This window comes from Oncorhynchus gorbuscha, linkage group LG26, assembly GCF_021184085.1.
Source record: "Oncorhynchus gorbuscha isolate QuinsamMale2020 ecotype Even-year linkage group LG26, OgorEven_v1.0, whole genome shotgun sequence".
Taxonomy (NCBI): Eukaryota; Metazoa; Chordata; class Actinopteri; order Salmoniformes; family Salmonidae; genus Oncorhynchus; species Oncorhynchus gorbuscha.
This window is the reverse complement of record NC_060198.1, coordinates 8676161-8691926: the sequence shown is the minus strand read 5'-3', so window position 1 is coordinate 8691926 and position 15766 is coordinate 8676161. Positions and strand designations below refer to the sequence as shown.

Genomic DNA, 15766 nt, shown 5'->3' with positions numbered 1-15766 from the left:
ATCCCACTTCTGACACCAATTGTGAGCTATGAGCTACTGTATAATTATGGTTATATATCAGAAAGAACATTGGGTAAAATGACTAACCAAATGGGAGTTACTGAGTGTCTAGACATTTGGCATTTAACAAAAATACTGTCTATCAAACGTCTGTGAAAACTTTTAGTTTCAAGGGAGAAATGGCTTATATCTCAACTTTCTTAGAATCCTTTTGTCGAGGTGTTTTCTCTGTCCGCAAATGAAATGCCAGTCAGCCTTCAGGCATTATCAATATTTAGCCCTTTGAGCTTTGCTAGTTGACCTTTCTGAAATGTTAAATTATTTCCGTTCACCAAGGTACAGTTCTGTTTGAAAAGGGCAGTAGGGGTCAATGAGACAAGATCTATAGAGAGAAACAGAAGAGAGAGAGAAAGAGAACGCAATAACATATAGATCTTTGAACATAAATGTGTTTATACAGTAGAATGTCTAATTGCCTTCCTGTTTTTATAATATTGTATTTTTAGGTGTTCCCTTTCTTTTTTTGCATCAAATACAAACAAACACCTACGAACAGCAACTTACAGATACACACAAACAACGACTACAGTTGAAGTCGGAAATGTACATACACCTCGGCCAAATACATTTAACCTTTCTGGCGCTGGCGTTCCGCTAGCAACCCACCTGGACAACATCCGGTGAAATTGCAGAGCGCCAAATTCAAAATACAGAAATAGTCATAATAAACATTCATAATAAATACAAGTGTTATACATCGGCTTAAAGATTAACGTCTTGTTAATCCAGCCGCTTTGTCAGATTTCAAAAAGGCTTTATGGCGAAAGCATACCATGCGATTATCTGAGGACAGCGCCCAACTTACAAAAGCATACAAACATTTTACAACCTAGTAAAGGAATTACAAAAGTCAGAAATAGCGATAAAAATAATCACTTACCTTTGAAGATATTCGTATGGTTTCAGTCACAAGAGTCCCAGCTACACAATAAATGTTCATTTTGTTCGATAAAGTCCCTCTTTTTAAACACAAAAACTCAGTTTGGTTTGCTCGTTTTGTTCAGTAATCCTCTGGCTCAAAGGCGGTCAGAATATGCAGAAGAATACATCCTAATAGTACCGGTAAAGTTCGTTGAAACATGTGAAACAATGTTTAGAACTAATCCTCAGGTTATCAATTGTCTAAATAATCGATAATATTTCAACCGGACATTAGTGTATTCACTAGAAAGGAAAAACAAAGAAGGGTGCGCACTCGGTCACGCACTGAATGATTCTACAGTCTACTGACAGACAGGTCGCATTCTTCTTATTTTTTTTAGAAAACAAGCCTGAAACAATGTCTAAAGACTGTTGACATCTCGTGGAAGCCATAGTAACTGCAATCTGGGTCCTAACCCATTAGATACTCTATTGGTATTCAATTGAAAATACCCACATCAAAAGAATCCCACTTCCTGGATGGCTCAGGTTTTCACCTGCCATATAAGTTATGTTATACTCAGACATTATTGTAACAGTTTTAGAAACTTTAGAGTGTTTTCCATCCAAATCTACCAATTATATGCATATCCTAGCTATGCAGTTTATTTTGGGCTTGCTTCTCATATGAAGTTTAAACTCAGTTTTTCACAATTCCTGACATATAATCCAAGTAACAATTCCCTGTTTTAGGTCAGTTAGGATCACCACTTTATTTTAAGAATGTGAACTGTCAGAATAATAGTAGAGATAATTATTTATTTCAGCTTGTATTTCTTTCATCACATTCCCAGTGGGTCAGAGGTTTACGTACACTCAATTAGTATTTGGTAACATTGCCTTGAAATGGTTTAACTTGGGTCAAATGTTTTGGGTAGCCTTCCACAAGCTTCCCACAATAAGTTGGGTGAATTTTGGCCCATTCCTCCTGACAGTGCTGGTGTAACTGTGTCAGGTTTTTAGGCCTCCTTGCTCGCACATGTTTTTTCAGTTCTGCCCACAAATGTTCGATAAGATTGAAGTCAGGGCTTTGTGATGGCCACTCCAATACCTTGACTTTGTTGTCCTTAAGCCATTTGGCCACAACTTTGGAAGTATGCTTGGGGTCATTGTCCAAGCTTTATCTTCCTGACTGATGTCTTGAGATGTTGCTTCAATATATACACATAATTTAAATTCCTAATGACGCCATCTATTTTGTGAAGGGCACCAGTCCTTCCTGCAGCAAAGCACCCCCAAAACATGATGCTGCCACCCCCGTGCTTCACGGTTGGGATGGTGTTCTTCGGATTGCAAGCCTCCCCCTTTTTCTTTCAAAGATATTGATGGTCATTATGGCCAAACAGTTCTATTTTTGTTTCATCAGACCAGAGGACATTTCTCCAAAAAGTACGCTCTTTGTCCCCATGTGCATTTGCAAACCATAGTCTGGCTTGTTTATGGTGGTTTTGGAGCGGTGGCTTCTTCCTTTCTGGGTGCCTTTCAGGTTATGTTGACATAGGACTTGTTTTAAATGTGGATATAGATACTTCTGTACTTGTTTCCTCCAGCATCTTCACAAGGTCCTTTGCTGTTGTTCTGGGATTGATTCACACTTTTCGCAAGTACGTTAATATCTAGGATTCAGAATGCATCTCGTTCCTGAGTGGTATGACGGCTGCGTGGTCCCATGGTGTTTATACTTGCGTACTAATGTTTGTACAGATGAACGTGGTACCTTCAGGCGTTTAGAAATTGCTCCCAAGGATGAACCAGACTTGTGGAGGTCTACACTATTTTTTTACGAGGTCTTGGCTGATTTCTTTTGATTTTCCCATGATGTCAAGCAAAGAGGCACTGAGTTTGAAGGTAAGCCTTGAAATACATCCACAGGTACACCTCCAATTGACTCAAATGATGTCAATTTGCCTATCAGAAGCTTCTAAAGCCATGACATCTTTTTCTGTTTTTTTCCAAGCTGTTTAAAAGCACAGTCAACTTAGTTTATGTAAACTTCTGACCCACTGGAATTGTGATACGGTGAATTATAAGTGAAATAATCTGTCTGTAAACAATTGTTGGAAAAATTACTTGTATCATGCACAAAGTAGATGTCCTAACAGACTTGCCGAAACTCTAGTTTGTTAACAAGAAATGTGTGGAGTGGTTGAAAAATGAGTTTTAATGACTCCAACCTAAGTGTATGTAAACTTCCGACTTATATATATATAATAATAATAATATATGCCATTTAGCAGACGCTTTTATCCAAAGCGACTTACAGTCATGTGTGCATACATTCTACGTATGGGTGGTCCCGGGGATCGAACCCACTACCCTGGCGTTACAAGCGCCATGCTCTACCAACTGAGCTACACAGGACTTCAACTGTACATCTCCTCTGCCCAAACCCTCTGCCTTCCAAAGACATGCAGTATAATCCCATTTTACATACAAATATATACAAAATTATACATAAAGCCTGAAGGCTTCCGAAACAAAGCATTTAAGTCAACTCGGTACATCTACTGGGTGCGTCTACACATTATTGCGTTGTTAAGGGGAGCATCAGAATTATTTGGTCCCCAATGCAGGCAATCCCTCCCATTTTATTAGTCTGGCAAATGTCTTTATCCCCCGTCTCATTGTAAATCTTTCCTCAAGGAAGATCCCAGGCCTCAACGTCTATGCGCAGATGCAGAACGAAAAAGAACAAGAAATGATCCCGAGTCCAGTAAGTCCGACGGAAAGCACCCTGGTGTCCCCGAACACTCCGATGGAGCTGGTGACTTCTCCGGAGCTTATGGACACAGAGTTGAACACAAGGCCCATCGGTGAGTGACTACGACACTTCAAAAAAAAAACTTTGCATCTTTCTTTTTCTTTCTTTTAATTTATGTTTTTTTTTTTATGAGTTACTAAGTCCAGTACTACAAATGTAATTTAACTTTTGCTGCAATTCCTTGTCATATTATTACATTTTGTTCCATCTCTTTCACATACTCTATATCGGTTGCCATGAAGATAATCTGTTGTCATTCACGTAAAAGAGACTTTCACTGAGGTTTTGATTAATAAATTGATAGCCCCATTCTCACTCAAGGTTTCAGCTAGAGCCTTCATGGTGGAGAAATGTGACTTAACTCATACGGACTGGAATCTCTTCTGACATCTTTCCTCATGTCTCTGTCTCCCGTCATGTTTATCCTTTAAAGGATGCATCAAATCTCACGCACATGTCAAGTTCTCAACGGAACTCCCCACGTACATCAACATTTAAAAACTCTGGACAACCCCGAAAACAGCAACACCATTCTGTGTCATGGACTTTTTGAATCATTTGAGCGGACACAATGGTTTTGAGCTTTATACCGGTGCATGTTGGACTTTACTGACTTTGCTGACACTTACTGTGCTCTGTGAAAACCAGAAGAAACTGTATACAGGTTTTTTTTTTATTCATAATATATGTCCATCCAATAAAAAACTCATTTTTGATTAAATGTATTTATACAAAGTCAAGTACATAACTACAAATGGAAAGCCAGCATGATCTAAAGAAAAAAAGACTCAAAAAAAACAACACTCTTTTGGTTAGCTTACTGTAAGTGTCTGACATCCTTTTTCGCTACTGTGTGTCGCTACCAGAGGTGGTACACTATTAATTCAGTATGTCATTGAATTTAAAATCACATTTATTTTGTAAATCATGAATGTCTGTGTGATATTTGTGTATTTTAATAACAAATTACAAACTGAAAAACTATATCGATTAGTAACACAACAATTTTGTTTCCGTTCACTGTCTCATGGAAAGCTGATTATGGCACAATACACTTTTGTACTGAAATGTTTTGTTTTTGCTTACAATGTAATAATTCAAAGACAGATACAGGGTTTGGTTGTCTCTTGATTTGGTGATGTTATTGATCTTTGCTGTTAATCTCTACACTACGAGCTATATTTAACGAGAAACACTAGTTGTATATGACACTTGGTTTTTTCCCCCAATGTAATAGCTTGGCCTGAGAACCGTGGCGCTAGCCTGCTACCATGATAGGGACTTCAAGAGAAACCAACGTAGATGCATTATGTTTTCAGCTCCCTCTGACACCATGCATTAGTTACACCTGATTTCATAGAAGAGAAATGGGCAGAAGACAGTTATTTGGGGGGGGGGGGGCATCAAAATCAGTCAATATCCTCTCGAATGTACCTTTTCTTCTGAAGTTAAATGACGTCCCAATTTGGAGGTTGAAAAAGTTCAAAATACAGCTGCTTTAAGACGGAATATCAAGTGGAGTGTTCAAGAGCGAGAAAAAAAGAGTAGACTGCCTCTGCCTGGACAAGACACACCAGGGCATTGAAATAGGGAGAACAGAACAGAACTGAACGTCTAGTCGGGAATTGAGTTAATGCAGCCAGTCAAGCTCAATGCTGGTTAAGGTTGGTGACACATTTAGGCTAATGGCCCCTAGTCTCGGCCCCGTATACTCCATCTCCGTAGCGTATTATACCCCTTTTCAAGAACCAAAGGAAGTAGAGCGCAGACAGTAGAGGATGGTAGGGTACATGGATGGTTAACTTGTTTTGAGAAGCAGGGTTAGACGCAGTCGAACCCCGAAGTGTTTTACATTGTGGAATCTGACAGACGTGATTGTTTGATTGACGGTTATGGCATTTCGGAAAGCCCTTCTTATTGTCCTTGTCGTTCCATAAAGACAATGATGGAGGGAAAATTATGATATTTCTGGAATCTTCATATAACCGTTATTCTACTGTAGCTGGATTGTGATGCTAAAATATTCCAAGTGACTTGAACTATGTAGCATACATATTGTATACACACACACGAACACCCACCAACACACAACCTAGAATGTACAGTACCAGTCAAATATTTGGACACACCTACTCATTCAAGGGTTTTTCTTTATTTTTACTATGTTCTACATTGTATAATAATAGTGAAGACATCAAAATGATGAAATAACACATATGGAATCATTTAGTAACCAAAAAATTGTTAAACAAATCAAAATATATTTTACATTTGAGATTCGTCAAAGTAGCCACCCTTTGCCTTGATGACAGTTTTGCACTCCCTTGGCATTCTCTCAACCAGCGTCACATGGAATGCTTTTCAAAAAGTCTTGAAGGAGTTTCCACAAATGCTGAGCACTTTATGGCTACTTTTCTTTCTCTAATGTCCATTGCTCATGTCTCTTGGACCAAGCAAGTCTCTTCTTCTTATTGGTGTTCTTTAGTAGTGGTATATTTGCAGCAATTGGACCATGAAGGCCTGATTCACACAGTCTCCTCTGAACAGTTGATGTTGAGATGTGTCTGCTTCTTGAACTCTGTGAAGCATTTATTTGGGCTGCAATTTCTGAGGCTGGTAACTCTAACAAACTTATCATCTGCAGCAGAAGTAACTTTGGGTCTTCCTTTTCTGTGGTGGTCCTCATGAGAGCCAGTTTCATAAGAACGCTTGATGGGTTTTGCAACTGCACTTGAAGAAACTTTAAAAGTTATTGAAATGTTCCGCATTGACTGACATTTATGTCTTAAAGTAATGATGGACTGTTGTTTCTCTTTGCTTATTTGAGTTGTTCTTGACATAATATGGACTTGGTCTTTTACCAAATAGGCTTTCTTCTGTGTACCAGCCCTACCTTGTCTCAACACAACTGATTGGCTCAAACTCAGGAAAGAAGGAAAGGAAAGAAATTCCACAAATGAACATTTAACAAGGCGCACCTGTTAATTTAAATGCATTCCAGGTGACTACCTCATGAAGCTGGTTGAGAGAATGCCAAGAATGTGCAAAGCTGTCAAGGCAAAGGGTGGCTACTTTGAAGAATCTCATATAAAATATATTTTGATTTGTTTAACACTTTGTTGGTTACTAGGTAATTCCACATGTGTTATTTCATAGTTTTGATGTCTTCATTATTATTCTACAATGTATAAAACAGTATACATAAAGAAAAACCCTTGAATGAATAGGTTTGTCCAAACTTTTGACTGGTACTGTAATCGAGAAAGAGAAGGACAATGTTCATGTCTTTTCAGATAGATATGGACTGGATACACCAATGTATCGTATGAATTCAGATGTAATTTACTAACTCATTGTTACATTGCTATCTTCCAATAGTGTTTCATAGCAAAGCTTCTTTTTTCATGATGAAAAAGGGCCCATCCTCCGGTTTAAACATGTATATTTGAGGCTGCATGCTAGTGCTTTTTAAAATAACAAACCACATTTCATCTTCTGTTTATTTTGTTTGATTTTTTTCTTACAAATTGACAAGACAGACTATTTCCTCTCAGAAAGACTACTATGAAGTTGCAATTATTTAATGTATATCAAAAATGTTGATATTGTAACAAATGACTGGTTGAACTACAGGATTTAAAACTCCATCAGAGCAGCAGGAAACTATTGCAATATGACCCTATATTGACTTCTGATTATCGTCACATTAAAAGATTTGAGAGACTTTTCTGAGTGAATGGTCGCTTTAACATAAGTCTTCGAATTACAAGCTTTGCGTGCTCCATGTAAATATTTAGACCTATAGAACAATGGCGGACCTCTCAGAGCAACCCCTTAGGCAATATTCAGCTGAGAACGATTCCACCGGCCCACACTGGCTCAAGTTAAGCACCTTCTGCCTTTGAATCCTTCAGGTTCACAAATGGAGGCGGACAGGTGGATCTTCTTGAAGCTCTGCTGGCAAGTGATAGGGAAACTGGCCCGGGATGTTCAGACATACTATGATGTCACAGGACAGGAACCCAAGGTGTGGGCTGGGCTGTATACAAACGACAGACTAGCTAGAGCAAGAGACGGGCATGTCCAGTTTTCAACAGCCTGAATGTCTTGTTTCTAAAGCAGTTCTAATATGGACACCGTAAAACCTTGTTTAACATCTGAAACAAGGTCTGATTCCACCAGGTAAACCAGCAGTATGGTGTCCATTTTAGGACCGTATCCAGGTGTGTGAAGGCATTAAAAGGAAACCAGCAGACACTCACGCTTCACGAGGACTTGACTTTGTTCATCCCTAAAATATAATTTTGCTTTATTCCCCCATAGATTTAGTGAGATTATTTTTGTAGACAGAGTTTTATTACTGTAAAGCTTTTATATAAAAATACAAAAGTTTAGGTGTACAATGTTTTTTGTTTTGACCTTAAATGTGCTGTGCGTAATTGTTTTATGCATTTACAATCATATTTATTAAATGGAAAGAAAGTTGATGTTAACAGTGTTTTCATTTTTTTTTACAATATTTGTAAAAAAAAAATACTATGTATTTGCGGAAGTTATATTCAACCTATAAAGAAAATCTAATCAAACAGGTGTTGGTATTTTCTTATCCAGGCATACATGACAAATACATTGACAAATGTTGCATTTACCTATACATGAATACTTGTTAAATACAATGACCAATGTCTTTTCTCATATGAGTACTCCGAGAGATAAACACATTGACATACACTAGGTGTAGTAGATTTTGACTTAGCGTCTCATAAGTGGTTCCAGTAATGGTATAATGTATAATATGTCAACTTTAAGGAATAGCACAAACCTTACCATGCATAAAGCACTCAATATAGCCTATTTTCTTATCAACAACAATGACTTCACTGTAAAATCCTCATCATGCTTCCTGTCCTGTGAGGGTATCTGAGGCAACATAACACAAGAGTGGTGAAGATGGTGATAATTCTGACGGTAATACAGAACCCTGTGTCACTAGCAAAGGGTTCATGAGAAAGAGAGAGAGAGAGAGAGAGAGAGAGAGAGAGAGAGAGAGAGAGAGAGAGAGAGAGAGAGAGAGAGAGAGAGAGAGAGAGAGAGAGAGAGGAGAGAGAGAGAGATGGAGAGAGAGAGAGATGGAGAGAGAGGAGAGAGAGAGAGAGATGGAGAAAGAGAGGGAGAGAGAGAGAGAGATGGAGGGAGGGAGAGAGAGGCAGAAAGGAGATGATCGAGCGATAGAAGAGACAGATGGAGAAGAGACGGCGATAGGGAGAGAGATATGGAGGTAGGGAGATAGAGGCAGAAAGGAGATGATCGAGCGATAGAAGAGACAGATGGAGAAGAGACGGGGATAGGGAGAGAGATAGAGATATGGAGGTAGGGAGATAGAGGCAGAAAGGAGATGATCGAGCGATAGAAGAGACAGATGGAGAAGAGACGGGGATAGGGAGAGAGATAGAGATATGGAGGGAGGGAGAGAGGCAGAAAGGAGATGATCGAGTGATAGAAGAGACAGATGGAGAAGAGACGGCGATAGGGAGAGAGATAGAGATATGGAGGTAGGGAGATAGAGGCAGAAAGGAGATGATCGAGCGATAGAAGAGACAGATGGAGAAGAGATGGGGATAGGGAGAGAGAGAACAATGGAAAGAGAAACGGAGACGAGAAAAGTAACGTCCAGGGCCATTAGTGATGCATGGTGATGCCTCATCAGATTGACTTGAGGGACTCTTTAATCGTTCAAAGTCAGACCAGGGCCGGTGCCCTGGGAGACGGAGGGGAGATTAACCAAAGATCAATGCTAACAGGGGGCCAGCCCAGTGCTCCCTAATGCTACTGCTGACATCTCAAGGAAACGGACTGCAGTGCCCCAGACACCCAGCAGCCAGAGCACACAACACAGAACAGTGTAGCCTTGCTGCCTATATAGGGCTGGTATTATTAAACTGAAGAAGAGACACACAGACAGACACAGAGAGAGTAAGGCGTTTCACACTGCTGAAGTAAGATATGCGATGATGACATTCAACTTGCAATGCCAATATTAGCCAAATTAGCCAGAGAGAGAGAGAGAGAGAGAGAGAGAGAGAGAGAGAGAGAGAGAGAGAGAGAGAGAGAGAGAAGGAAACACTGGAACATTTCTCCTCTAGCCTCCTGTTAAACCACCTGACTCAGAGAGAAGAGAGAGAATGGCATCAAACACTTTTAAGTTAATCATGTGATTGCATTTCTAGCGTTTGATCATTGATGATCAGTAATACATCGGTTTTAGCAATTACTTTTTTTTGCTCCTTTGCACCCCCAGTATCTCACATTCATCTTCTGCACATCTATCACTCCAGTGTTTAATTGCTAAATTGTAATTATTTCGCCACTATGGCCTATTTATTGCCTACCTCCCTTGTCTTACCTCATTTGCACACACTGTATATAAACTTTTCTATTGTGTTATTGACTTTACGTTTGTTTATCCCATGTGTTACTCTGTGTTGTTTGTGTCACATTGCTTTGCTCTATCTTGGCCAGGTCGCAGTTTTAAATGAGAACTTGTTCTCAACTGGCCTACCTGACTAAATATAGGTGAAATATATATATTTTTAAATTATAGAGTTAGCACCACCCCTGATAATGTCAACATCAATAGTCCATGATGTCACGTTGAGTTAAAGCCCAGACCTAAAGTCAGCGAGTCTAGCTCTGAAGAAAATAAGACGTAATTGCTTGAAGAGAGAGGAGGTTTAGAGGGGAGGACAGGAGGAGGACAGCAGACTGTGTGTGTGTGTTTCTGGTGGGACAGCGCCCTGGGTAGTTAAAACCCCTTCTTAGCCTTTACATCAATCAAAGACAAGGAACTGCATAGTTATAACACAGTCCAGGAGCACGCCCCCATTCTCATCGACGGGGCTGCAGTGGAGCAGGTTGAGAGCTTCAAGTTCCTTGATGTCCACATCACCAACAAACTCACATGGTCCAAGCACACCAAGACAGTCGTGAAGAGGGCACGACAAAACCTTTTCCCCAACAGGAGACTGAAATGATTTGGCATGGGTCCTCAGATCCTCAAAAGGTTCCACAGCTGCACCATCGAGAGCATCCTAACTGTTTGCATCACTGCCTGGTATGGAAACTGCTCGGCCTCTGACCGCAAGGCAGTAGAGAGGGTAGTGCGAACGTGCCAGTACATCGCTGGGGCCAAGCTTCCTGCCATCCAGGACCTCTCTACCAGGCGGTGTCAGAGGAAGGCCCTGAAGATTGTCAAATACTCCAGCCACCCTAGTCTTAGACTGTTCTCTCTGCTACCACTCGGCAAGCGGTCCTAGAGGCTTCTAAAGAGTTTCTACCCCTAAGTCATAAGACTCCTGAACACCTAATCAGATGGCTACCAAGACTATTTGCATTGCACACCCTCTCACCCTCTTTCACACCGCTGCTACTCTCTGTTGTTGTCATCTATATGCATAGTCACTTTAATAACTCTACATATACACATATTACCTCAACTAAACGGTGCCCCTGCACATTGACTCTGTACCGGTACGCCCCCTGTACATAATCTCGCTATTGTTATTTTACTGCTGCTCTTTAATTACTTGCTACTTTTATTTCTTATTCTTATCCTTATTTTTTTCAACTGCATTGTTGGTTAGGGGCTGGTAAGTAAGCATTTCACTGTATTTGGCGCATTTGACAAATACCATTTGATTTGATTTCATATTCCTCTGAAGGCAACTCGAGAAGTAGCCCTTTCCTGCAGTCAAATTACCTAGTAGTCCCATTGATGGAATGTTATTCATGTTTTTCAGAATTTCATAAAACCCGCCAATAATCTGGTGTTTCTATGTCCAACAGTTTTGTTATATTTTAGTCTTCCGTGATTTATATAAAGTGTAGTATTGGGATGCAAACTATTTTTATTTTATTTTACCAGGTAAGTAGACCGAGAACATACTCTCATTATCAGCAACGACCCGGGGAATAGTTACAGGGGATGAATGAGTAACATCAGAAAGTTGAACAATGAGCCAATATTTCTGTAATGGAAGGGTCTGTTGGTGCTGAAATGTCAGATCAGTCATTGTTTTGGTAGATCGTTACTGATGATAGGATGTCGTAATTGTATCTTTGAAAGTCTACTTTGAAAGATACAATTCTAGTTATCAGATTTACATCAAAATGTCGCAAACATTTTTGATTAAACATGAAACTATTTGTGAGAAGATAAAATGTGATTTTAGCTTCTAAATGAGAGAATTGTTCAATAAGAAAAACTTATGCTCAATCAGTAACCCCACCCACGGGAGCACAGACATTGGTTAGAAGCATGAAACACGCTCCTTCTCCTCACCAGTACTATAAAGCCCTTGTAACAATCATTAACATGTAGTTCCAGAAATCTAAGGACCGCTGTCCGAATGTTAAAAAGGGTGAATTTCACCATGTAAGTGACGATCACCACGCTGGGATGGTGAATTTCACCATGTAAGTGACGATCACCACGCTGGGATGGTGAATTTCACCATGTAAGTGACGATCACCACGCTGGGATGGTGAATTTCGACTAGACCAGCCAGAATACAGCACGAGCTGATTATGGCAACTTGGTATGAACTTTGAACTATTATTCACAAAAAAAATAAGTGATACATCCTAGATGTTGAGTTATCAGCTGCCGCTGTAAACGTACGTGGCCTAGGAAATGACAGACAATCTCCTGAGAATGACAGGGTACTTAAACGTATCCGCTCTACAAAGCCACGACCAGAAAGATTCTTCAAAGGACAATGGCGATCTCTGCTGGTCAAACCAGTCTTCCATCTTCGACCCATCTTTCGAATGCACAGCTCAGATTAAATATCTACAGTGCCTTGCGAAAGTATTCGGCCCCCTTGAACTTTGTGACCTTTTGCCACATTTCAGGCTTCAAACATAAAGATATAAAACTGTATTTTTTGGTGAAGAATCAACAACAAGTGGGACACAATCGTGAAGTGGAACGACATTTATTGGATATTTCAAACTTTTTTAACAAATCAAAAACTGAAAAATTGGGCGTGCCAAATTATTCAGCCCCTTTACTTTCAGTGCAGCAAACTCTCTCCAGAAGTTCAGTGAGGATCTCTGAATGATCCAATGTTGACCTAAATGACTAATGATGATAAATACAATCCACCTGTGTGTAATCAAGTCTCCGTATAAATGCACCTGCACTGTGATAGTCTCAGAGGTCCGTTAAAAGCGCAGAGAGCATCATGAAGAACAAGGAACAGACCAGGCAGGTCCGAGATACTGTTGTGAAGAAGTGTAAAGCCAGATTTGGATACAAAAAGATTTCCCAAGCTTCCCAAGGAGCACTGTGCAAGCAATAATATTGAAATGGAAGGAGTATCAGACCACTGCAAATCTACCAAGACCTGGCCGTCCCTCTAAACTTTCAGCTCATACAAGGAGAAGACTGATCAGAGATGCAGCCAAGAGGCCCATGATCACTCTGGATGAACTGCAGAGATCTACAGCTGAGGTGGGAGACTCTGTCCATAGGACAACAATCAGTCGTATATTGCACAAATCTGGCCTTTATGGAAGAGTGGCAAGAAGAAAGCCATTTCTTAAAGATATCCATAAAAAGTGTTGTTTAAAGTTTGCCACAAGCCACCTGGGAGACACACCAAACATATGGAAGAAGGTGATCTGGTCAGATGAAACCAAAATTGAAATTTTTGGCAACAATGCAAAACGTTATGTTTGGCATAAAAGCAACACAGCTCATCACCCTGAACCTACCATCCCCACTGTCAAACATGGTGGTGGCAGCATCATGGTTTGGGCCTGCTTTTCTTCAGCAGGGACAGGGAAGATGGTTAAAATTGATGGGAAGATGGATGGAGCCAAATACAGGACCATTCTGGAAGAAAACCTGATGGAGTCTGCAAAAGACCTGAGACTGGGACGGAGATTTGCCTTCCAACAAGACAATGATCCAAAACATGAAGCAAAAACTACAATGGAATGGTTTGAAAATAAACATATCCAGGTGTTAGAATGGCCAAGTCAAAGTCCAGACCTGAATCCAATCGAGAATCTGTGGAAAGAACTGAAAACTGCTGTTCACAAATGCTCTCCATCCAACCTCACTGAGCTCGAGCTGTTTTGCAAGGAGGAATGGGAAAAATGTCAGTCTCTCGATGTGCAAAACTGATAGAGACATACCCCAAGCGACTTACAGCTGTAATCGCAGCAAAAGGTGGCGCTACAAACTATTAACTTAAGGGGGCTGAATAATTTTGCACGCCCAATTTTTCAGTTTTTGATTTGTTAAAAAAGTTTGAAATATCCAATAAATGTCGTTCCACTTCATGATTGTGTCCCACTTGTTGTTGATTCTTCACAAAAAAATAGAGTTTTATATCTTTATGTTTGAAGACTGAAATGTGGCAAAAGGTCCCAAAGTTCAAGGGGGCCGAATACTTTCGCAAGGCACTTTATATATTTACCCCCAAAATATGGGGGATTGGAAATGATGCAGACAACTACATTGGAAGCAACATTCTTTCCGCAATATTAAGCTGATCCACCATCCAAAAAACACAAACAAAAAAAAGGAAGTAGGGAGGGCGAGTGAGGACACTGGTGAGGTCCTCTCCTCTGCGATTTGCATGCTCTAATATTAATTGCCATTGGAAATGCTTTATTTCAGTAAAGGGAGTTTCCTGAGGGGACAGGTCTACAGAGAGGCTTCAGAGCAGAGAGTTAGAGGGAGAAATGCCTTTGCTGGTAACCGTCTAAAGCAGCAGAGTGGAGAGGGACTGGTAAGAAGTGTGCAGACAGTAGCATGCACACATACATACACACAAACACATGCATTGCAAACAAACACACACATACATATGAACACACAATGGCAATTGTCTCGGTAGAAACGTTCACAGAAAGACAACACACACAAACGCACCAACACACACAAATAATTCATGTTATAGTTCTACTGATTACTCCTTTAATTAATTCTAGGGGCGTTCTGTGTATGCAATATTTTGAATGAAGACCAGGTTGCTACAATAGGCCTTTTGTTTTGACTACAGAGGGTGTGTTAATCTATCGAGTTTACAATTAATGTGATTTGACAATGATGTCCCTACAGGAGGCTGGACAAGGCTTTGACAATACAACAGACAAACACACGCGCATGCACGCACAGTTGTCCAGCTGTACGTAAACAGGCACAAGCGCATGCACATGTGTACAACCTCCCATACACATGGTCGTGCATGTACACACACACTCATACACACGCGCACACATGCTCACACATGCTCTCTCACACACACACACACACACACACACACACACACACACACACACACACACACACACACACACACACACACACACACACACACACACACACACACACACACACACACACACACACACACACACACACACACACACACACACACACACACACACACACACACACACACACACACTTGTCACCGCCTTCTCAAGATCATTAACATACAGTACCCGAGAGTTTAATGGTCTTACACGTTAATGTTCTCTCCTTGGAAGGGGAGCTTACAGCCAGGTAGTTAAAACTGAGTTCAATGAGATTGAACTCTTTAGTTATTGGGCCATGGTGCTGAATACTGAATACACACACACACACAACACACACATCTACACTCACACTCACTTTCTTGCATAATGATTGATTGGTGAACTCGTAATACCTTCAGACACTTTTATGATGAGTGCAACGGTAAAACGAAAAGACAGACAACATTCAGAGAAATAAAGGTAGTAGTCATTATGAAGCAGTTTATGCACTGTTTGCTTTTGGTATTGAAACGTTACTAGCAACTCAAACAAATATGGAGCCTAGACGCAGTGAGACTGACAGGTTTTCATTAGAAGCCACTCGGGTGACTCATATTCCTCGCTTATCTCTGTTTCTATGATAGCTCTGTTTAAAACTCAGTTGTGTTGTGTTATGAATGCTGTAGAGTAGAAGCTAAATCTAGTAAAATCTAT

General features: G+C 40.3%; 1 protein-coding gene across 5 annotated transcripts in view; it reads left to right on the top strand.

The window, feature by feature from the left end:
* Positions 1-4531, top strand: part of LOC124016221 (VPS10 domain-containing receptor SorCS1-like) — a 168814-nt gene extending 164283 nt beyond the window's left edge. Inside the window, exons 26-27 of one of the 5 annotated variants that reach the window (XR_006835318.1) lie at positions 3629-3794; positions 4176-4531. Coding sequence is in view for 2 of the 5 variants with exons in the window: in XM_046331772.1 (XP_046187728.1) it covers positions 3625-3794; positions 4176-4240 (235 nt within the window). In the remaining 3 variants the exon portion in view is untranslated. The other 4 variants (XR_006835319.1, XM_046331772.1, XM_046331773.1 and 1 more) reach the window with 4 other exon arrangements.
* Positions 4532-15766: the final 11235 nt, after the last annotated feature.